The sequence below is a fragment of the Leucopleurus acutus genome (genome assembly GCF_964270905.1).
Source record: "Leucopleurus acutus genome assembly, chromosome: 6".
NCBI lineage: Eukaryota > Metazoa > Chordata > Mammalia > Artiodactyla > Delphinidae > Leucopleurus > Leucopleurus acutus.
In genome coordinates, this window is record NC_139149.1 from 59,313,007 (window position 1) to 59,338,205 (window position 25,199).

The following is a 25,199-nucleotide window of genomic DNA, read 5'->3' on the forward strand; positions in this document are numbered from 1 at the left end:
AGTTGGCTAAAAACCAAAGTGGGCCTAATTTGTTAAAACCAAATAAATAGTGTCCAATAGAACTTTTTGCAGTGATGGAAATATTCTATATCTGTGCTAGTCCAGTAGCCACTAGCCTTGAAATTGGCCACTATGACTGAGGAACTGAATTGTTAATTTTATTTAATTTCTATTAATTTAAATGTAAATAGCCAGATGTGGCTAGTGGCTGCCATATTGGACAGCTTAAGTCCAGTCCTTAGATACTGGGAGTAAAACAAGAATTACTGTCCTCTAATGCCTCGAGAAAGCATGCCAGGGAGGCCAGAAACTTATCCTGCTGCAGGCAAACGAATGGAAAGGGCTCTATCCTTGAAAGTCACATATGTGTAAGTGTGTTTATATCATGCTAAAGACTCAAGTTTTAGTCCCTTTGCCTCCAGGGAGATGTTATATACGCTTCTTATATAAGCTCCTTTTTTTGGTCATAAGTAACGTAAACCAACTGTGAGTGACTTAAGGAATAAAGGAATTCAGCAGAGGGATGGGGTAACTCAGAGAACTGAAGGAATCCTTAAGGAGTCCAGACCTTAGAAGGGAACCTCGGGGGTAGCAACTAAGGAACAGCTTTTAGAGTAAATCTACTCCAAACATCCTGGGCCCTCACCTCATTCCCACATCCCTGGGAGTAGCTTGAGCACTGCTGATATATTGGTCAAAGAAAGGCAAAGCACTTTACTGGACAGTTTTATAGAGACTACCTGTAAAGAAAAATAGAGAAAGTGGAGAAATAGACAATGAACAGTCAAAAAAAACAAAAAACAAAAAACACATATAAGCTGCTTAGCACCATATCCTCATGTGACAGGGAGATAGAATGTAAAACGGAGCAAGTGGGCTAATACTCATGTTGTTACGGGATGTAGGGATAGTAAAATATAATACTTAACCACGTTCCATTAAAGCACTTATGCTGAGTGAGTTGATTTGGCCGAGTGTTTTTAAGCACTTAATATGTGTGCCTTTTCATAGCAGCTCTGCGAAGAAGTCAGTGTTTTCACTGCTCTTTTTCCAAATCAATAAACTAGGATAATGAAAAATTATGATTTGCTCAGAGAAAGGTAATTACTAGTACAGAAAAGATTTGAGCCCCGAGCCACTGGTGGCTATTTCTGTCCTTAATCCACATTGTATGTCTCCTCCAATTTTGCTTTTAGCACAGAAGAAGATGGTAAAACTCTGTTTAACATTAATATTTCAGGCCTTTTATGTGCTAATGAGAGAGACTCTCTATTCATTAGATATGCTTGGAACATGATTTGGCCTGATGAATACAAGTGCTTTATAATGAGTTTTTAAAATTATGTTTGTTCAATTTCTGTACTTTCCATCTCTAGTTTCTTTAATCTTTTTAAAATCTGTACTTAGAATTCAGTTCAATTTTCCATTAGTCTTTAAAAAGAAAATTAAAACCCCCTATAAACCTACCAGGTATTTCTATGGTTAACATTTTGGTACGTAGCCTTCCAGTCTTTTTTCTATACATATAGATATATGCTTTGAAATATAAGAATGGGGTCATACGCTAAATAACTGTGTATGGTTTGCTACTAAACAAACAGAGCCATTTCTCTCCCATTAATTTTTTTCACACCATTTTTCTAAATATAGATAGCTTTGTCATCCTTAAAAATAGAACATTCTCATTGTAAAAACTTCAATTTACAGAAAAAGAATAAAATTCACCTGGTATCTCACCATTGTAGTATGAAAAAGCTTTCAGAAATTATATACATGTATAATTTTATATAAGTGAGATCATGTTGTATATGGTTTTTAAAAATATGGTGTTCTTCACTTAGTATGTTGTGGATATCTTTTCAAATCAGTATATACAAATAAAACTACATCATTTTTTCCAGATAATTCCACAAACACTGAACACTTACAATGTTATACTGTGCTGGGCAACAAGGTGACGAGGATGCATGAGAATAACATGTTATCATTTTTATTGATTCACAGTATTATATGGTAGATATGTCATAATTAATTTTCTTAGCCTCTTCCTATCGAATATTTAGATTATCTCCACATTTCTTCCTATAACAAACACAGTGGGATGAATCAGCATCCTTCCAGCTAAACCTTTGCCCACATATATTCCTTACTTTAAGTTTCTAAATGTAAGCAAAGAATACGGAATATTTTAACGCTTTTGATGTTTATTGCTGTCCTATTGTTGTAATTTTGTGTTTTATGGTTAAACTCTGCCTTCTTTTTGTCTGTACAAATGCAGGCAGGCCTTCAATTAAGTGATCACAACTGAGTTAATATTATTTTGAATTTTAATAAACGTATCTTTGATTCAGAGCATTTTCACATCATTTACTTTATCTTTCCAACACCAGCCCCCACATGTGAGGCAAAAAAGGCACTGGTATGATATTTATTTACATTTTACAAGGCACTCGGAAGCCAAATAACCACCTAAGATTCCTCATATACTAACAGATGTTTGGAGGAGCTCCGTGTAGCATTAATGTAATTCCAGTTGCAGTGGACATTGTATTTGAGTCCCCACCATCAGTGCCATGTCAGGTGGTCAGTCTAGCTGGTCATGGTAATTGGCTGCCTTTGACCGTGACTGGCTCTCACATTGCAGGCCCCATGTAGACAGGGCCAGTGAGATTCAAAGAGAGGCTTCCTGGGGCTTCTGAGTAAAAAGCAGTTAAGAGAACAGGAACAAAACAGAAACGGACTCACAGACTTTGAGAACAAACTCATGGTCACCAAAGGGGGCGGTGACAAATTAGGAGTATGGGATCAACAGATATAAACTACTATACATAAAATAGATAAGCAGTAAGGATTTACTATATGGCACAGGGAATTATAGTCAGTATCTTGTAATAACATATAATGGAATACAATCAGAAAAAAATAACTGAATCACTATGCTGTACACCTGAAACAAACACAATATAGTAAATCGACTATACTTTAATAAAAAAGAAAGAACAGGCAGCCTGTTGCCCCAATTGCCTGTGGCAGCCGTCCTACAACCATTAGGGGAGTAAGCCCTATGACAAAGCTGAGATGAGTTGAGCGTCAGGGAAAAAAATGAAGTCTATGACGACATCATTACACTTGGACCAATCCTGAAGCTTACCCTACCGATAGAGTCTCTGTTATGTCAACAAATACAACAATACTATCTGTTCTAAACAACAATCTGTTGTTTAGAACAGATTGTTACTTCAGCTGAAAGAATCTTAAGTGATAAATGGTTTATATTTAAATTTATAAAAATTTAAATACAGCAATAATTTTGGTCAAATATTTTCTCTTAGTATCCTGATTTCTTTTGTCTTAGTATTGAACATGAATTTTATGCTTCTGGCATGAAAATAATTTAGTTTCTTGAATTAAAAAGAAAATATGGAATACAGATTTGCCACTAAGTTTTAGCTAAAACTGCCTTTGTATGTATTACGTCTCTTATACAGAAACAAAGTAAACACAATAGCTTTCCTTACTGAAAAGGCAGAGTCTCCCTCCTTTATTTCTCTGTGAAAATGACCTGAGGGTATTCTCTTTAAAAGTTGACTTGGGTTCTCTAAGAGGACCAATTACCGAAATTTGTAAATCAAGATTTACAAAAGAGCGTCAGATTCTTAAAGCCATGTCTTTAGGAATATTCTTGGCATTTCTAAGGAAGATTGTCAGCTTAAATTTTGTTGAAGCCAAATTTTACCATTTTAGTCCTTTACTTGGTTCCAAAAAGTGTTTGATCCATGTGGCACTATAAGAACAATTTATCTCTGCAGATATGCAGTTTCAGTTTATTTCCAATAAGGAAGGCTTGGTTTGATGATGATATGAACATGGTATCCTCTTTCAAAGAAAATGGCTGTATTATCAGATATTCTACAAGGTATTTTATATACATTTTCTCAGCCTCATGTCATCACTGTGAGATGTGTGTACTCTTTTTGCATTAAGGAAGTGAGACTAAGCAGATAAATAATTTGCCCCAAGTTACATAGCTAGTAAGGGTTGGAACAATATTTGAACCCAAGCAATTGTTGCATTAGGCCAAGTCCTAACTGCTCTGCTATGAGTACAAGCCCCTGACTAAAACTAAAAAGAATAGCCAAGAACTAAAGGCTTCTAAAAATGCAGAGAAGTCTGAAAATCAGTGAGGAGAAAAAATATTCTGAGCAAGAAAATGGGAGGCAGAAAGAGCTCATGTGAGCTCCAAATTAATAGATAAGCAATAAGGATTGGTTACACACGATAGGCAATAAGGAAGGTGCACACAAACACAGGAGCAGCTGTGTTGGTAGGAATAGCATCACAGCGTTAAACTCAGAAATGCCTGGTCTTACGAAAATTTCCAAAGCCATCCATTTAAAGACTTTGTATTATTTCCAGAGGTGGATCAGCGATAATGATGATCGATAATCTTTAACTGAGTACCTAATATGTCTCCGATGCCATTCTACATGGTTTACCAGTACTGCCTCATCTCCTTCTTAACAGCAATCCTATGAAGTTTTCTGATGATGGAGAGACTGAGGCTCTAAATGGTCAGTTAACTGACCAGGGGTCTCACAGTTGATAAGTGGGGAAGCCAAGAGATGAACCCAGATGGTCTAGTTCCAGAACTTGCGTTCCCAAGCACATGCTGCAACAAGGAAGGAGTAGACTTGGTGCTCAGGATGTGGGGAGGCTCCACAAAGTCAAGCAGGGTAGTAAAGAGGCCCATACTACAGTAGGAAAAGCAAGAGCTCTGAAGTCAAAAGACCCGTGTTTAAGACCTGCGTCTTGAAACCTATATTACTTGGCAATTATCCTTAACCTCTCTGTACCCCATCTATATAATAGGGGTAATTATACCTGCCCTACCCACCTCACCAGGCTTTTGCGAAGATCAAATAAGGCTGTGTGTGGGAAATACATTATAAACCTTAAAGCCCTGTGTAAATATTGCCCCCTATAAATAAATGACTGTACCATCATGAGAGGAATATGGCATAAGATAATGTGCAAAAGCTTTGTCTAGTCCGTGGGCAGATGACCCCCAAAGTTTGTTTTCAGCTTCAAGCAGAGATCTTGTATGCAAAGCAGGGTTTTAAAAAACAACAACATTGAAGAGTATCAGTTTGAATGTTGATAAGTGTTTTATAAATAGCTGCATAATTAGCATGTACTTACTGCAAAAAGTATACATAATATTTTATTCCCTGTTGTAGGCTGTAATGAATCTGCTGCCTCTACATCCTAGGAGGTTTTCACTTACTTTCCCCATGATAATTTTAATACATGGAACCATTATTAGCTGAATTAAGAATAAGTAAATGAGCAGTAAAAAAGATACAGAAAAATTACAGGTGCCTGTGGTGAGTAAGATAATAACTAGGTAAAAATATATGAAATAATTACAGTGTTTGAACGGCAGAGCCGGCATGAGGAAAATGCCTCAGTGGAATATTAAACCTGCTGTTGGCAGGGTAGAAAGACTCTGTGGCCTTCACCTCTTCTGATTCTCAGCCCTAATACCTCACTGAAAACAGATCCAATTTGTCTTCATCCATGTTTATATGATGTCAAAGGGGCTGGTCCAGTTCAATAAAGATTTAGTCATTCTGAAAGCCTGTGGTCCTATAGACTAAATACCCAATAACTAAAAGGTTCTGTTTAAAAGATGTACCAGATTTTGGTATTTACTGTAGACTTAGTCAACCTGGTAACATTGAATATGAACTTATTTAGAATGTATCTATGATCTGCATTTGATGTCCCGACAAAATGGAATTTCAGGTAATTTAGATAAAGAGTTTTAAAGAGCTGTGATATTTTGGGGGGAAAACAGTTTAAAGAATATTCTATTATATGTAGCACTCCAAACAGTGTCACTGAATAGTTTAAGGTGAACAGGTGAGGCTTTTTATGTTTACGTGCCCAGTCCTTGATTAGGAAATGTAGAGATTCACATTGAATTTATGACATGGTTCCTGCAGTTGAGGATTCTTTTTTTTTGAATTTGTTTTCTTTTTTTATTGAAGTATAGTTAATTTACAATGTTGTGTTAGTTTCAAGTGTACAGCAAAGTGATTCAGTTATAGATATATATGTGCTTTTTCAGATCCTTTTCCATTATAGGTTATTACAAGATACTGAGTATAGTTCCCTGTGCTATACAGTAGGTCCTTGTTGATTATCTCTTTTATACATTGTGTGTATATGTTAATCCCAAACTCCTAATTTCTCTCTCCCCCTGCCCCCCACCATCCCCTGTGGTAGCCATAAGTTTGTTTTCTATGTCTGTGGGTATATTTCTGTTTTGTATAGAAGGACACTTGTATCTTTTTATTAGATTACACATACAGGTGATATCATATGATATTTGTCTTTCTCTGTCTGACTTCATTTTAATATGATAATCTCTAGGTCCATTTATGTTGCTGAAGGATTCTTATTTAATGCTCTTGGATGGTGAAAAGTCGTATTACCATAATGAGAAACCTCAAATTAGGATTTGAATCATCAGTAGTTTAAGAATGTCTGGTCTGATTAGGAGTGGAGAGCCACTGCGTTCTAAATCAACAGACGTTGGACAAGAGAACTGGTTGAATATATATAGCAGAGAGGGTCTAGTTCAGACATGAGGGATCCTGCTTCGCTGACTCTCAGACGGTCAAGGCTGCGACAATTAACTCTTGGTTTTCCGTATGTGCTTTGTCTTCTTTGAGGGCTTTTGAGGATCAGTTCTACATCTCACATGGATTTCCCTGTTATCCAACAAACTTCTAGGTTACCTAATTCTGCTGCATAGTATATGTCTGGATAAAGAAATAATAATATTAGACAAACACAATAACGTAAACAAGTCAACAGAGTACTGGGGCGGGAGGTAAGAGAGCTGAGTTCTCGTTGGAAGAATTCCATTGATAAATTCAGAAAAATCACTTCACCTCATTCTACCTGTTCCCTTACCTCTAAAAATGGTGGAGTTGAAGGAGATAAAGCTCAGATTCTATGATTCTGTGAATCATCTGAAATCAACTCAGTATATGACTGATGAGTTTGGCCACTTGGACTACTATGGCCTTTTCTTAATTGTGTTACAAGTAACAATTAAGGGAATAATTCCAGATTCTCTTCCAGACTTTAAACTAGCACTTTATGAGCTACCAGAATCAAATACCAGAACCATGTTATCTTTCTGTGACTTTTTCCCATGAATTCAAGCAGCCATATTGCTTCTTACCAGAACCCAGCTGTCATGATATCACGAGTCATGACCTTATTCTATACAAGTATTTCCTGATCATATGACAAACTCATTAGATTATTATGTGTTTGATATTCTCTACTAACCTACTCTTGAAACAGCCATTAGCTAAGTATGTATTTCAGATGGTGTTCTTCGTATGTTAAAAATGTGTGTGGTATGCATTAATGATCCTTTCTAAACTGTTATTTGTGCTGGAGAAGGGTTAGATTTTTATTCCACAGAGGACTTTCTCCATCAAATGGTTCATGCATCATTATCCCAGCTTTAGCCACGGAAAGTAATGGTTTCTGCAACCTTTCTGATGTGTGTGAATTTACAAATACTATATTTGAAATGTTACTCTTGTTAGCTTGCATTTTTGACATCATATTGAGACAAGGGACCTGGTGGGATGCTCTTTATTCTTTGGCTGCTTTCTGAAGGGAATATAGGTTTCTTCTCTTTCCCCTTCTTTTTTGTAGGAGTTAAATAAAATCTAAAAATCACATAAATATTCTAAAACCCTGGGGAGATTGTTATGGGAATAAATAGAAGCCCCAGCACCTCCCCTGTGACCATTTCAGGCAGATCAATTACATGTAGAGTCTTCTCTGTGTCCCCTGAGAATCTGATTCAGCAGCCTGTTGAGGACTGGAATGGTGTGACGCCTGTGGAGGGGCCGAATCCTTGAGCACGTGCCTAGATTCAGCTATGAAAATGCCATGACTCCCAACTCCACCTTAGTGAATAAACACCTGTAAGGGGAAAGGCAAGACTTTGTGAAACAAATCAGTGCTTCCTTTTGTTTTTTCCAGAGGTAAAGATTCGTAACTTTCAGGAGAAAAAAGAGAAAGCCTCTTCCTACTCCCTCTGGATTCAGTCAGTTCTAGCTCCCAGGAGGCTGTGGAGCTATACGTGAAGAGTGGGGGGCACTCAGCCCTTGGTTTCGGGACTGGACATGCTGAGTCAGCTCTAGGAAACTAGGAACTTCAGCAAAAAGGAAGGAACGAAGAGAAGGACGGAAGGAGGGAGGGAGGGAGGAAGGACGGATGAGAGAGAGAGAGGGAGAAAGAGAGAGAGGAGGAGAACTCTTTCCCATTAGGATCTCTGCTTCCCAGATGCAATTACTGGTAATAACTTCATGAACCCAAGCACCAGTGTGTAGTCACTATAGCCACTGCTTGGGCCATAGGGGTGGCCATAAGAGCCCTGCCTGGATTTGTAAGCCCTGCCATTTACTCACTGAACAACCTTGGGCAGATCTCCTCTCTGACCCTCGGTCTCCTCATCTGTAAATATTTACCCTTCAGGTTTGTGGAGAGCATTACACGACCATGTAAGCCCTTGAGTATATTTATTATAAACTGTAGAGCCCGACCCACATTTGAAGCGTTAATCGCGTTAATCCTTGCAATCATGTGTTTTTTATTGTACACAAAAGACAGATTTCCCCAGCAGAAGAGAAGACAAGAAAAATCTGTGTCCTGACCCACAGAGACGATGACAATTTAGTCATCCTACACTACGGCCCTATAGATTAGCCACAGGTGTGCAGCTGGTGCCTCTGGATGCAACATACAAGCATTTGTATTGCTTCCTTGAGTCCAAGTCGGGATAACCTGGAAAGTTAGAATCATATCCACTTACTATCAACTAGATATTTCAAACCATTTCAGCCTCATACAAGTAGGAAAGAACCTCTCTCTCTCTCTCACTCTCTTACTGACTTATGAGTGAACAAGTACATATTTTTCAATCAGTCAAGAATTACTCGCTTGGTACCCACCACGTGCCTGACCATGCTCCTAGGTAGCCTAAAAGATAGTCTTAAAATGTAGTGCCCGGCGTTACAATTCTTTGGAGAGAACAACTGAGTTATGTGTGCATCCCAGCAAGAGACCAAAGGGTTAATCAGAAAAAAAATAATTTTCACAGAAAGTGATCTTTCTTCCCTTTTTTATTGTAAGCTCAAAGAGAATTGTAGCAATACAGGTTGAGCAATTTTCTTTTCTATGAATCCCGTGCTCAGTTGATGAAAGCCGTTTTGCAACCCATTTACATGCAGTAAACCTTTGCTTTAAAGTTCTGTCGCTTACCTTGATCATGATTACTTATAGTCCCTTTAGAAAAGGCCCTGGACTGGTTTAGCTCCCAAGCATAGCACTGCCACAAGACAGTTTTCTACAGTGCCTTTTAAATCATGGTCGTAAGCTAAGACATGCCCGGTCTTGTAGCCAGGTATGAGGCACAGGGATATTGTATCATGCAGAATAAACTAGCTGGAATTAGGAGTCTGGGATTTAAAACCAGCTCTACAATCTCACTACGCAATCTTGGCCATTCACACTCCCTTACTGTCAGCTTGCTCACTGGTAGAAAGAATGATGTTTTCATCACAAGACTATAAAGTAGGGCTTAACTGAGGTACTCTCTGTGCAAGTTGCAGTGTAAGTTATAAAAAGGAAATTGTTTTATGAACGAATCGTCTATAATATGTACTATAAATCACTGAAAAAGGAACAGTATGTCTAATCTAAAATTTTTCTTGATCACATACTATATTTTCCCTACTGTAATCCACAGAAGAATGTAAACTGAGAGCAGGGACCTTCACCAGACACATACAGTAGACACTCAATCAGGTATCTGTTGTATTAATGGATAAAATTTCTATGTAAATGTCACTGTGCTAGGCATGGTACGGAATACAAGAAAAATAACGTGTTACCCCAAGCCTCAAGGAATCTATAGTTAAGATGACTAACCACTGACGCACAAAAAGCCAATAAGAGTTAAGTAATGGTTCTGAGCAAGAGAAAAAAGGATGGTATAAAAACTGTGTCTAAAAAAGACTGTGTCTGAGTCCCTCACCGGAAGACGGATACAGCAGGAACCTTTCCCGGTCCTAACCCTGGGTGAGTTTATCTACCTGGGCCTGACTTCCTTCCCATGTGCTTTTTGTGTCAGTCACGGTTCCAGCAGGACTAGATGCCCACTCGTAAGTGTTTAACTGAAGCGCACATAATGAAGGATTGTAGAGATGTGTCCAGAATTGTGGGAGCCAGCAAGAGGTGGCAAGGCGCAACAGCAGGAAGCATTACCGTAGAGTTGAAGGAGGGCAGCAGGCAGGCAGGGAATGTGATGAGAGCCGGAGCCAGGCGCAACAAGAATCCTTGTCAACACACAAGTCCAAGTGGAGCCATGCAAGTCTAATTCTTTGGGCAGCGATCAAGGCAAAGCCAGCTGGGTTTGTCTGCATCTGGTCCAGAACCCGTGTGCAGGTGAGGGTTTTCTTGAGGGCCTAAGGAAGGTGTTCCAGTAGTCCAGGAGGCAGGCTTTCTGAAGCTGGGATCTGTCACCCTGTCTTTGCAAGTAGCACAGTGAATGGCTAAATATCTTCCTTGACTCCTGGGCACTTACCACGCACAGCCTTCACAAGGTACAGAACAGGAGAAAATGGATTATGCCCTCAACAATAAGAGGCGAGTCATCCGCCTGGTTTTGCAGTGGGCCGCCATGTATGGAGACGTCCTGCAAGAGGATGATGTGGCAATGGCTTTCCTGGAGGTACGTGGGGGTCATCCCTGCCAAGAATGCACCTTTGTCCTACAATGCAGGGGCTACCCACAGGCATGGCAGCTTCCCTGGGGGGACTGTAATTGCAGATTCTAGATTCTGTGAACATGTTCATTCATCAGAAAGGTACTATAAGGAAAGTAAAGAAAAGCATCATCCATTATCCTGCCCCTCTAATTCAATAACTGGAAGTAGCATTCTAATGTATTTTCATCTGGTTATTTTCTCTGTTATATTTTCCGTAGTTGTAATCACATAGTACCCATCATTTTACAGGCTGCTTTTTCCCCTTGATGTAAGGAGTTTTCCATGTCAGTAGAGTCTCTCTAATAAAACTTTCTAACGGCCCTGCCACCGATATATTTATTTGTTCCCATATTATTGGATATTTACATCATTTCCATTTTTACCTTCCTAGAATAACAGCGTAGTGAACACTTTTGTGCCAATAGGTCTATCCTTGGTTATATTCCTAGCAGTGGGATTACGAGATCAAATGGTGGACACTTTTGAGTAGAGTGAAGCAGATAACTTTACTGAGGAATTCCTGGGGCCACGAGGTAGTTCTGAAGGGAAACGATTTACTTTGTAAACACTGCTTTAAGCTGAGCTTCCCTTTTCCTTCCCATGGCTCCTCCAGCCCAAGTCACAGCATTGACCTGGGCATTTAATCCTTGATGACTCATTCTGTCCTCCGAATCTGAGATGGGGACCTTACTCCTGTGCAGGCAAAAGGCAATGTGGCTTCTGTTTCAAACCTTATCAGTCTGTCTGTTCAAGAATGAATTATCCAGAAGAAACGTCCCCAGTCTCTCCTTTTTACTCATGTCATTTGGCAGGCAGAGAAGTGAGGCTGGGAGGAAAGGTGGACGATGAGAGTCCCTCATGGCTGTGGGATAAAGGATTTTGAAAATGTAGAGGAATAATAGTAGCTTGGGTCATTGGGTCATGGCCCCTACCCATTGCATCGAGTAAAGGACCACTTTACAGATGAGCCGAAGTGGTGTGACGCTGCCACTGCCACAGCTCTCGGCTCCTGCTGGGGAGGCCACTGCTCCTGCACAAAGCAGGGCACGGCGGCTGCTGCACAGTGGGCGGGGCTGTTCCCAGGACGTCAGTGAAGAGTCCTGAGCTGGTGACATAAACTCAGCAGAATTTCAGTTCAGTGCTGACAACCACGACTGTACTTTTACCACCAACAGTTAACCGCGACCAGTGGTAAATATTAAACAACAAATACTAAAATAATACTCAAAATAAATGTTAAAATTTCCCTGAAAAAACATTGAGGTGAAAACAGTGCTCTTAAAGGATAGACTATAAAATAACCCATTCCAGAACATTGCATTGCATTGCCTTTGGTATAAATATCATAGAAACAATTCATTTGCCATTCAATTTTTTTGTAATTTTTTTATTGTGGTAGAATATATCAAACATAAAATTCGCTGTTTTAATCTTTCTTAAGCATACAATTCAGTGGCATTCATTACATTCGCAATGTCACGCAAACACCACCACCATCCGTTTCCAACGTTTTTTCTCACTTGCCACGGTGAATTTAGGCATGCCGTAACGTTCTCTTTTGCTTTTTTGCCCCCAGTCCATGAAACCATGGTCTGGAGATGCTAGTGAGGCAGATGACATAGGGACACGTCTTTGTTGCTCTTTACAGAATTACGTACCTTTTTGCAGTTCTTGTTAAAAGCCTGTGACCTTTGCCAATTACAGGAGTTTTATGTGTCTGTGTCAGATGATGCCCGGATGATTGCTGCCCTCAAGGAGCAACTGCCCGAGTTGGAGAAGATTGTCAAGCAAATGTAAGGAAGGGCTTGGCTTTGGGGTGTGCTTTCATCAAGTAAGTGCCTGCTGCCTCTGAATCACATCATCTTCCAGGAGGTCCTTTGCCCACCTCCCAAAAGGTGAAAGATGCTTTGTCAACAACCACACACTATTCTGATTTGAGCAATCTGAGCGTCGGGTGAAGAGGTGCAGTCAGGCCAGATTAACAAAAGGACAGAGATTCCGCGTAGCTGCCTTCTGTGCCAGATGGCCGCCAGGAGAGAGCCTGGGGAGCCAGAGATCCTCTCTGAGTGTCTGACTCAATAAACTCGGGTCCCTTTGGTTCAAGGCAGTGAATCCAGTAATAAAGTGGTCAGTGGCATCTAAAGAAAGTTTGAGGAGAATTACTTATATGGTAAATTCACTTCGGGCTGCCAGTGCGGTCGGTGGTGAATATTTGTGTCCTCTCAGTGGCAACACAGAAGGTGTTCACATGCTGTTCTTTGAGCCGTTGATTAAATACTGGCTACTAAATAGACTTTGAGATCGAGAAATTCTGGCTTTTATCATCAGTTCGACAAGGGATCTGTCTGTGACAAGAGCTGATCTCTTAGCTGTCTCCTCTGGGCCTTGGCCTCTCAGTATTAAAATAAGGAGGCTCGTGTTGCCTCCTGAAGGGATGCTGTGGTTTCATTTTCTAATGTAAGATTAAAGTTATATACAAATGAAGCAATTTAAAATAATAGTACCAACAGTATTAAATAATGTGCTTTCTCTCTTTCTCGTAGTTCAGAAGATGCAAAGGCTCCACAAAAGAAGGTAAGTGGCAACGGATTAGGATTCTCTAACTGTGCCCTGTAGAATGACAGTTCTCCAGAAACATAATATTGCAATACACGACAGTGCTATCTTTGTAAAGACAAAATATGTTTATTTCTCGACTCTGCTTCTCAGATGTGTGTCCTCTGAGTTGCAAACGTGCATTTGTCATTCATTCCTTATGACAGCTGCTGCTGTTATTATTTTTTACAGCACAAAGTTCTTTTGCAGCAGTTCAACACAGGCGACGACAGAGCCCAGAAGCGCCAGCCTATCCGTGGCTCTGATGAAGGTGAGAATGTCTTCCAACTTGTGCAGATTATTTAAAGTCAGAATAAAATCTCCCCCCTGGGAATCACCCCTTGGGCCCACAGAATAGCTTTTCTTGGCCGTCCCTGTGTACTCCAAATGGTTTGCTTGGAGGTGCCCGTTGGCATTCCAGTTATTTATGTTCTTGAACTCTGTGCCTGGAGCTGAGGTGCTTGTTCACACTCCCCTGATTCTGCCTCTCCCCCACTGCTACCTCTCCCTGAAGGAGAGAAAGATTATCTCAGGCACCCGTTGTCAACGTGGCAGGAGGGTGGCTGGTGCTTTGCAGACGCCTCGCCGAGGGGGAGCGCCAGGGGCACCTGCAGAGCGGGGCTCCCACCCAGGGAGAGCACTCTGGCCCTGAGCAGCACCTCGTTCGCAGCCATCAGGGAGGCAGAGATGCTGGCTGTTATTGTCTGCTTGGTTAAGATTTCTCCAAAGAATCACAACCAAAATAAGATGAATGATCATGATAAAATCTTCATCTTAAGCCACAGATGACTCTTGTAATGTAGCGGTGCCCCAAACTCCAGAGTTACAGGAGCTGGAAATTGCCCTCAAGATCTATGTGTTCAGAGCTGAGCGTCTGGGTGCCACATAGGGGTCTGCTGAGCGGAGTACCACCCGTGCCACCTGGCCTGGCCTCCGAGTACACAAACCAGGGAACAAGTGAGCAGCCATGTCAGCGAATGTTCACGGCCCCAGGCGGAAGCGCTCCTGTTTGCAGAGGCGTTAATGTTGGCTCCCCACCACTGCTCTGGGCTGCAGGAATCTAGTCATCTGCCTACAACACAGCACTCCCGGTATTGTGCAAAAGAAGGGCTCACAGACAAAGGCAGACCCAGAAAATTGGCCTAAACATACTTCTCATTGTTTCGCATGACCTATGTGTGGGTTTTTCACAAATATCTGTTGTTGTGGTTTTTGTAACTGGAGCTGGCAGTCGTGGACTTTTCTTAGACCAATGCTAAGGTACGAAGTTTTAGAAGGGGGCAGGCATAGGCATAAATGAGTACAAATAAATACAAATCTTAAGAATGGCAAGACGATGCAAATTTCGGAGCGTGTCTAAACATTTTGCATAGCTTTTGTTTTCTTTAAGAACTCACAAGACCAACTTATCTTACTTACTGTGGTTGCCTTCCCAATAGTTCTGTTTAAAGTCTATTGCATGGACCACACCTACACAACCATCCGGGTGCCAGTGGCTGCCTCGGTGAAGGAAGTCCTCAGCGCAGTTGCCGACAAACTAGGCTCTGGGGAAGGCCTGATCATCATCAAGATGAGTTCCGGAGGAGGTAACCGCCTTCTGCAAAGCAGAATATCCCATGCAAACAGAACCCTGCCAGAAGTTAGCGAGGCCCTTCCAAGCTGATCCGAAGGGACAAATAGGTGCTGTGTGTGCTCCCCAAAATAACAGAAATAAAGTGGTCAGGGGCGGGCTGGGCTAGTGTCTAATATCCCCTATCCTGTAGGTAACCACCCTGAAGCAGAAAAGGGTGAAATGATCTATCCAAGGCAGTTGGAACTGAGGTCTCTGGTGTGGATGTCAGCCTGGAGTTCTTTCCCTATAAACCCTAAACAAAAAAGCTTAAGGCTGTAATAACATATAATGGAAAAGAATCGAAAAACAATTTATACATGTAAATACCTGTGTCTATACGTATATATGTAGTACTGAATCACTTTGCTGTACACCTGAAATAACGCAACACCGTAAATCGACCGTACTGCAATTAAAAAAAAAAAAAAAAAAAAAAAAGGCTTAAGACCTGGGAGCTCTGAGAAATGTGGGCCCTAAGAGGGCACCTGGCTTTTCTAGCTAAAGGCTGTAGGTTTTCACAAGTCTGAAGTCGGAGGTGGCCATAGGCTGGTTCTTTCCAGTTGATGGTGGTTTTCCTCCTTTCCCAGTAAAGAGGGCGGGAACCCAGCTCGTCAAACAAAACGAGAAGTCTTTTCCCTCGCAGGATTACCAGACTGCTCTCTGCTTTCCTGAAATGTCGTTCATTCATTCTTCATATAGTTTCTGGCCACTTAGTGTGGCTGTGAGAGGAGAGGAGGTGTTGGACACAGCCCGGGCCTCCAGGTTGCTCACAGGCTGGTGAGGCGGGAGACAGTAAATAAATAATTATAGTCCCTGCCGGCAGGAGTTTTGGAAGGGTCTGCATGCGTTGCAGCGAGAGCCTGGAGGAGAGAGCCGCCAGGCTAGCTGGTCCGGTACGATTTGATAGTTATTGGAAGATCCTTCAGGATCGGGTGAGCCATCCCTGCCGTGTTTGAAGACAGATGATTCCACTGATGTAGGATTTTTAAATGCATCTCGGATTCCCAAGATATCCCCTTCCATTTCTGTTCCTGGCACACACGACCCAGGACGTCTGTCTGCCGTGATGATCCCTCTGGCACACTCTCGCCATAGCTATCCCCGGTGCCTCCTTCACTTCCTTCAGGTTTCCCCCCCAAGTGTCATTGTCTCATGGAGGCCCCCTCCTTCCTTTCTCCAGTTCCCTTTCTAAAATTCCCCCTTACACATACTTCCTAGCCTCCTTCCCTGCTATATTGTTTTCTCCTCCTCACTGCTTACTCTCTGGTACACTGGCACTATCTGCATCGCTCACTATGATATAAGCTCTTTCTGGACTGTTTTGGGTTTTTTTCCCTGTATTGTTCCCTTCTGTATCCTCAGTGCCTAGAGCAGTGTCCAGCATACAGTAAATGCTAGATATTTATTGTATGAATTATGTTTTTGTTTTTTTTTTGAACTATCTTTTAAATATAGAAGACTTAAGCTAATAATGCAGTTGCCCTCCAAATTAGGGAATGAGTGATAAAACACGGTAATAACTTTTACATCTAAAGTCATGTGGGATCTCAGAAACCCCCTAAGTTTTCTAAAAGTTATCTTGGCATCTCCAGAGTGCTGGGCGTTATTACCATCTGGAAGCGTAACTTGTTTTTTAAAAAGCAGGTGCGGTTTCTGTATGCAGAACCGGGTGACTTGACCCTCGGGTATTTCCATTCCTGTGTTGCGGTCATTTCTGACGGCATCCTGAGTGTCGTGCGCCTGCACGAATGCCGTGTCTTTTTTATTCGGTGCGTTCCTTCAGTACTGTATTTTATGCAGTCACTCTGCGTGTTCCGGTAATTCACCAAGCTGGTAATTTGTTGGTGTGATTAGGGCAGCGCAGCAAATCTCAGGTGCATTTAATAGGCAATCTCTTGCTTTCTATGTTCACAGAAAAGGTGGTGCTCAAACCTAACGACGTTTCGGTATTTACGACGCTCACTATTAATGGACGCCTGTTTGCTTGCCCGCGAGAGAAATTCGATTCACTGGTAGGTGTGGATGGCCACCTCAGAGCAGCGTCTGCAATCAGAAAAACTTGTCTGGAGCTTAATTTTGCAGTCACGTTGAACCTAGTTGCTAAAAAATCTTGCACGCTACTTGTCTTTTTCTTTTCTGCCGTCTATCAGGTAAGCCTCAGGTGTTCATTTGAGATGCTCTGAGCTTTAGATTTTCCTTTGTGGAAATTCGCCAAGGAACACCACTGCTGGGGCATAATTCAGCTTTCAGAACTCTTTGTAGTAATTCACGTCCTTGAAATGTCCCCGGTTTAAATATTACTATTAAGAATCTGAATACTGACACACCAGGATAGAAATGATGTTTTAAGACAAGATGTTGCAATGTATCCTGCCCCTTAGGGGGGGATGTAGAAATGCATTACGGCAGAGCCACTCTCCGGTCCAGGGAAAATGCTGTTCCCTGAAAGGGCTCTCTCCATCTTGCGTAGGAAATCTCAGAGGCCAGCCGTCTTTCCTAAGTCTCCAAAACAGTGCTCGCGGCCCCACCCAGCTCTCTGTGAGTAAAGGCTTAATCGGCCCTTGCTAATAAGTGACTGGCCCTCTCTTCTTTTCGCAGCTGGTAGGGTTCAGTTCTGTTTCTCCTGTAACAGGCGTAGACGTGAGCAGCTACTAGAGTATCTTAGAGAGCTTGTGGGGCCAGTTCAGGGGATAGAGGACTCGTTTTTTCCATCTTTAGACACACCGGGCTTCTTTACCAAGAGAAGTGCAACACGGGCGCTACAGGGAAACTGCATCGCGTTTTAGGGGGAAAACTTAACTACATAAGTGACGCGTGCATACGTTCAGTTTAATCAGATCAGACGTCGTAGGTAAATCAAGATTCCCCTCCTTGGACTTTGTAGAGCTTGTTTAGCCTCATCATGATTCTGACCTTCTAGTCTGGGGAGAGCTGTCTTGTGCACTGTCTCACAGCCGAGCAGATTTTGCAACATCTTGAATGTACCTGGAGGGGAGCTTCACAGAAGGGGCGTTAGCTCTCCCGCCCCTCTCTCATCCGTCTGGCCCGTGAGCACCCTCGCCTCACTCAACCAACCACCAGCGTTGTGTGATCTGAGTCTGCCCCCAGTCCTTTTCGTATATTTTTCATCATCTACATTCGTGGCTTCCTGAAAAATAAATATTTCCCAGTATTGAGGGATTGGGGGAAAAAATGGCATCGATGAGTTACACTGCTCTCTTCTGGAAGCGAAAGCCATCAAAGGCCAGTTCAGCCAGAGCCCTGCCAAAGGTGCCACGTGATGTGTTTGCCACACAGCGCTCGGGCCTCTCTTCCCGGCTGGTTCTTCTTGGCCGCGGTGTCCGATGATGTGGTGTAGAGACGGAGAGTGTGGACCATCTCCAGCTCCCTGTGGGGCACATACTAAGTTTTTAAGCCTCTGTTTATTTGCACACAACCCTTCAGCCTTCCAAGTTCTTAGTCCTTGCTCGTCTTCCATTTTAAGGCCGGAGTAATTGCAGGGAGTTTACTTTGCAGCAAGTACCCAGACGTGAACTTGCTTAACTTCTTCCCTGTCGGTGCTCTGCCTTTCACTGGGCTGCCAGCTATGCTGTTGTTTCTAAGGAGTGGTCGAGCTGTCCCTGCCTCACAAAACTGTAGGCACGGAGCTCCTTTTCTGGCTTTCTAAAGATTTCTTTGAGGACAGTCCGTCTAGGAAGAGTCGTATACAGGATGCCCCTGCAGTACAGAATGTTGGCCAAACCTTTGATCCATCAACACGTACTTATGAAGTGCTAGCTTCTGTGTGACACTAAACCAGTGTCCCAGAGCCTCTGCCCTTAAGACAATTATGGTCAGATTGGGAGATGAAACTAACGCAGACAGCCTGGAACAGAACGAATTGTAGTGCTGAAGTGTTGTCTAGAATTAGTAGAGTGCCAGTAATTTATCCTAGTTGCCTAAGGGCTTGGATTCCAGAGCTTTACTTTCTTGACATTTTAAACATAAATGTCAGTACAGAGCAACTTACAGTAAAACCCCATGGCACTGTAATTTCGTTCTAAATACTTTTATCCGTTCACTAGCTCCTTAGGTTTTTATTTAGGGCCTATACTATTATCATTCCAGGCGGATGATTCTGGCTCTAGGATGGTCTCGAAGATGCATGCATCATGGTCCTTGTGCCTCAGGGAGCTCACAGTATAGCGTGGGACACCAGAGCGTAATGAGTATCCAATGTGACAAATGCCATGGCAGAGCTAGGCACGGAGGTGCGGGAGCACGAGGAAAGAGGATGCTGAGACGGCAGCTGGCTTTAGCCATCTCTTTGTCACCGACAATCAGCACATCCTTTTAATGTCTTAGTTTCCTCATCTGGACAATGGGAGGGTAACAGCGCTATTCTCCCAATCACCACCATCCAGGCTTAACAGAGAAATCAGCTCTCAAAAGGAGCAGAGAGAGAGAATCAGTCTATAGGAGTTCTTTGCCTCTGTGTGGGCACTTTGCAGATCTGTCTGTGTAATGCAGACCTGCTACACTTCATCTGTAAGGAAATTTCCACAGGGGTATCTATGAGAAAATGGTCCAAGGAATTGCTTCCTATGGGGCCAGCACGTTAGTTCCCCACTTCAGTTAGAGGAGCCCTCTGTGCGGCTCAGATTGCCTCTCTGGTGGTTCACGGAGGGAAGGGATCGGCCTGCCCTTTGCTTGGTGAGCCCTGTTCACTCAAAAAAAGTAGAGATTCAACAGGGGTTTCTGTTTTTCTCTCAAAAGGGATTCAGGATGATATACCAGCCTCCATGACTAAAAGAATTTAATGGCATCTTCCCTGTATTTGTTGGGTTAACTTATCCCCTCTGTGAAAAGCCATAAGACCTCAAGGGAAGGAGAGAAGGAGTCAGTTAGACTGAGGAGAGAGCAAACCTAAGGAGTAGAGGGCAGGTCCACAGCAGAGCACATGGGCGAGAGGGAAGGCAGAATGTGGAGAGCCGGTCTGAGCCTGAGACAGAGTTCTCGCACCAGGTATTTAAAAGCTTCCCCGACATTTCTACCTGAGACCTACCCCGCTTGAAACCATTCTCCTTATTTGCTTCCATAAGCTACTTGCCCATCAGCTTCAGGTCGGTTCCCTAAGTTTTAAAACTTTGGGATAATGGTTTTTCTTCCATGCTGTCTGCGCCCTGCATAAAGTGAATCAGGAACAACAGTATTTGACTCATACATCCGGGTCCTGTACTCGTCACACTTCCCCGTACCTCTGCATTGGTGCAGCAGAGCTGGGAAGGGAACTAATTTGGAGGGGACGGTGGGGACCTCCTCTGTGCTAGGCACTGCGCTCACGTGCTACACTTAAATTATTCCCATCCAATTCCCTTAACAAGCCTAGGTACTAGGTACTGGGGCCCCAACTCATCAGAGCTAGAGACAGCCAAGAGATTAGGGAATCATTCAAGTCTATGTAATTAGAGTGGGGTTTACATTTAGAATCTGCTGCTCTCTAAAACTGGCACTAACCTGGTCTGTTTCAAAACCCTAACTCCCATCTGGTACTCAAAGACTTTCTAAAGCTGTTCAAGCTGTCCCTTTGGTTCCCCTGAGCTCTCTGTTCCTGCCAAGTAAGTTTCATGACGGCTTCCTCACCTTCATGCCTCTCACGCCATCCTTCAACCTATGACAGACCATCCTGGATACTCAGGGAAAACTTTGCCATTCTAAACCCACCCAGTTGTGTCTGTTTCATCTTTTGAAGCCCACCTCTTTCTCCAAGAACCTCTTCAGGCCACACATTCATTCCAAACGCCTGCTAACTCTCAAAAAAAGCCCATTCATGTTTCCTCACCTGTTTCTCCGTGTATCTGGGAGTCAGGTGTCTTTTGATGCTTCTGTCCATCCCTTTATACGTGCAAATGAATGCCAGCAGCTGACTCTTTACTGGCGTGCAGTGCTGTACTTGCTGGTCAGGGCCGACTCCTTTTTTAAACTGCAAACTTGCAAATGCCCGGAATGCAGTGGCCATTCACAGACTGTCAAGGTTATAGGTGATGATTATAATGATGATGATGATAGAATGTGAACGATATTAGTACTTCCAACATAAATACTGAATATCCAAATATGTTTAGCATCATATTGGGGAAATTATCTTTTAATTCGTGTGACTTTTGTAACTTTAAACATATTATTATAGATCAATAGGTATTAATATATTACACGTAAGTTTCTAATACATGCAAACCATTCATCTTATTAAGGAAAAGCACTATAACTCATTTCCCGTAAAATAAAAATGAGACAAGTTGGATGGAAAGTCTTGACCAATGGTCTTCTAGAAAGTAGCAGAGTTTAGTTTTCTGATGCCTAGCCCAAAACACCATGACCATGTGACTGTCATTCCTAGCTCAGCATCTCTCAGAAAGTGGAGCAATGGGACATCATATATAATCACATGTAATCACATAGCCCTCTGTCACCTAGTACCCCAGGCAGTGTGTTATGAGAAACGGAGATGCAGCAACTTTACCACCGTTACCAGCCCCTGCAATAGTAAGTAGCACTGTAGCTAAACATCCAAAACCACCATGCCAGTACCTGCTTTGGAATGGCTTCAGTGGGAAATAGGAGAAGAAAGTCCTTAAGAACTGCTTACATGTTTGCCAGGGAAAAGGAATCATTCCCTGGGAGCTCCCAGGCCCATGCAGAAGAGAACTTCCATGGGTCAGTCTTCACTGAATCTTACTTGCCATGGTCCACATTTTTCAGTCAGTGGAATTGATGATTACTATAAAAATGGCACAGAAGCAAGTGAGCATTAAGAGCAAAGGCATTTTTCTCCTCGGGGTAGAATCAGTTTCAAGATATTCCTGAAGCCTCTCCAGAATCCTCTTCCCTCAAAGCCCTGACAGCACTCAGCGTGTCTGTTTTGAGATTCCGATACATTTTTGCATTATTATTCATAGACTCCCTTGCCAGAGCAGGAGGGCCCAACTGTTGGAACAATGGGAACTTTTGAATTGATGAGCTCCAAAGATTTGGCATACCAGATGACAGTTTACGATTGGGACCTCTTCAGCTGTGTGCATGAGGTAAGGTGCTCCATTTAGAGCATTCATTCGTAGGTATCGTGGCAATTCGGGATGCAGCCTGTAAACGGTAATACATGCTGCAATGTGTGGAAGCCACGCGAGGGTTTTTTTAAAATCACTGAGTACATTAATAAAGGCTGTTATAAAGCCTTTCAGTGTCAAAGAAAAATCTTTATGATTTACAGTGAGCTCTGTCTTCCTGTGTATATTAAGCCAGTGGCACCTAGTTTATAGTTAACAGATTGAACAAGCCTCATTGAGCCATTAAGATCTTCAAGGTGAAGTTCAAGTTGAATCCTGGTCAGTGACTGTATTCACATTTGCTGACCAGTATCAATTTGTCACGTCAAATGGAGGAGCCAAGTTGGTGTTTTGATTTAAAAACAAAGACATGACATTGTTTTCCTTTCTTCTAGCTGGAGCTAATCTATCACACATTTGGAAGGCATCATTTTAAAAAGACCACAGCAAACTTGGATTTGTTCCTCAGGAGGTTTAATGAAATTCAGTTTTGGGTTGTCACTGAGATTTGCCTTTGCTCCCAGCCTAGCAAGCGTGTTCAGCTCTTAAAAAAATTCATTAAGATCGCGGCCCAGTAAGTATCATCCACTTGGAGAGAGAAAAACGTTGGCGCTGTGTTTTCTCATTTTGTCCCCTTAGATTACACCTTAAAAAGAAAAGTGAGATATAAAATCTCCTTATGTACCAGGACCAACCAGAGGGGCGTAAGAATCACTGAACTCTTGCGAAATATGTGTTTTGTCTAGCTTTTGTAATACTTGACACCAATATATAAATTAACATCCTGCAGCACTGATGCTCGAGTTAAAATCGTGACCTCTTTTTGCTCTGAACTACTCAGACTTTGTGCCTCCTTCCGCATAAATGACTCCTTCAGCAAAGTTCTGCACAAAATTCTGTTGGAAAGGCTGGGCGAGTCCAGGTCTAACTCGACACGTTCTTGCCAGTAGAGGGCAGTGGGGACATGCACGCACAGCCGTGCATCCGACTCAGCCGGGATAAAAATCCATAAAATGCATAAAGGCGAGCTAACCTGGTCCATGAAAATCATCTCCATAAACATCAGAGAAAGCAAGCATCTTATAAATATTCTATTTAACAGCACTTCATGGGAAACAATTTATTTACTGCAGGGGCCAGTTAGATTTCTCCCTGAAATGAATTTAATCTTCTCCTGCTATTTAGATATGCCTGACAGCCTCCTGTTTACTTCCTTGTGTTTGGTATCACCACAGTGCTAAAAATAAAACGCTAAATGCGGCTGTGGCTGTGGCTGGGAGACTTCTTTCTTTTCTCAGCCCAGGGAGCTCTAGCACGGGAAGGTGGGGAGCGCAAGTGACCCCAGCTGGGCAGTTTTCTTGAGCCAAAGAGTTTAGATCCCATACAGAGTCTGATTCCCAGAGCTAAACAAAGAAGCAAATGCTGCTCGACGTTTGACACATGTCAGCTTGCCAAACGCCTTGAATTATTTTGCCAAAATTTGGGAGTTCAGCGGGCTATCCAGATCTCTTGGATTCAAGTGCTGGTATCTCTTAATTTGGAAAAACTGCCTTTTGAAAGAAAGATTTGGTAGAATGTTGCTCATGAATCTCTGGTTCAGAGTGTAGCCACTTTCCCCCGGAGCCTGAATAGGCTCATCGCGGGGAACAAATGCCTCCGTTTACTTGGAAGGAGATGACTGGAAACTGTGACAGCATGTGCTTCCCTGCTAGCAGGAGCACGTTCTCTCCTCACCTTAGCCTGGCAGTGCTGAGTGCAACAAGGGAGGAGAGGGGAGGTCTGCACGCAGACGTGGAGACCAGAAAACCTTTGGGGGCCTTATCCTGCTATTTCACAGGGCAACACAGGAGAGCCTTTCAGAAACTCAGGAATTTTTTTTTTTTCATGTCTTTGCCTTTCTTATCTCTCTTCCTTCTGATTATGGGTGGATTTGGCCTTAGGAATAAATTGGTTTATGTCATTTAACCTGCGCCGTCCTCCACAGTAGAACTCTTCACACAACCCAGCTAGAGAAGATTGCAGACTCAGAAACCAAGATCTACACGAGTGAGATCTTAAACCCAGTGGCAGTTGGCATGTTTTACGTGATATTTTTAGAGAACGTCAGTATATGCTATTGAAGCTCTTTGACCTGCCCAGAACTTTGTGAAGTTGGGGGTCCAAATGTTACCCTCGCCTTTTACAGGTGAGGAGACTGAGGCAGAGAGAAATTTCGTGACTTACCTAAGGTGATAAAGTTAGTTGGTAACCAGAGCAGTGAGCAGAAAGGCAGCCCTGAAGTCCTGCGTGTGCTTTCATGATCGCACAGACAGGACAAAGGCAAACATGTCCATGACCAGCCTCGCTGCCTTCAGTCCAGGGACTCTGAAGTTGCTCTCAGCCCCTGACCTGAGAGCCACCGCCCCGGCCCATCGAAGGCCCCGCCTGCTTCCTTAGCGGTGCATGAGACACACCATATCTTCTCTACGTCTGTTTTCCCATTTCCACACAGACCACTTACGAATCACTCTGCAAGGAGTACACAGGCAGCACATGCAACAATTAGCCTTTTGCGAAAATGCTAATCCGAAGAAGATTTAATTATGATGTAGTCAACTTAGATAACCATATTGATCTGTGGTAAAGGATTTGTGCTCCTTGCAAAATGAATCCTTCTTTCCCTTTGCAAGGAGCTGGTATAAAGAAGTCGAAGATTCCTTTTTTTTTTTTTTTTTTTCCCTTAAGTTAAACCAAGTACCTGGGCTAAATATTGCACTCTAATAAGAACCTTTGGTGGTGGTCCACAATATTCTTCTTCCCAAATATATATTCATAAAAGCTAATAATGGCATAAGTACAGATTCAAAATGATCAGCTTCATCGACATTGGTAAAACAAAGTAAGGTCATTTTTTGGTCAGTTGTTTAGGTTATTAGCTATATAGGGATCATGATTTGTAAGCTGACATTTTTCAACAAACTGGAAGCATTTGCATGGCAGGTAGAGGCCCTGGCGGCTGCAGCAGTGTGATTTTCCTTCGTTCCCTCTCATGCTGCCAGAGCCT

At 42.5% G+C, this 25,199-nt stretch overlaps 1 protein-coding gene across 1 annotated transcript in view; it reads left to right on the forward strand.

The window, feature by feature from the left end:
- The window catches only part of RAPGEF4 (Rap guanine nucleotide exchange factor 4), a 319,624-nt gene that overhangs the window by 274,251 nt on the left and 20,174 nt on the right, over positions 1-25,199 (forward strand). Inside the window, 8 exon segments of the mRNA XM_082841163.1 lie at positions 10,691-10,828; positions 12,569-12,657; positions 13,408-13,438; positions 13,652-13,730; positions 14,899-15,045; positions 16,986-17,083; positions 22,010-22,135; positions 22,552-22,730. Of these exon segments, the coding sequence (XP_082697289.1) occupies positions 10,691-10,828; positions 12,569-12,657; positions 13,408-13,438; positions 13,652-13,730; positions 14,899-15,045; positions 16,986-17,083; positions 22,010-22,135; positions 22,552-22,730 (887 nt within the window).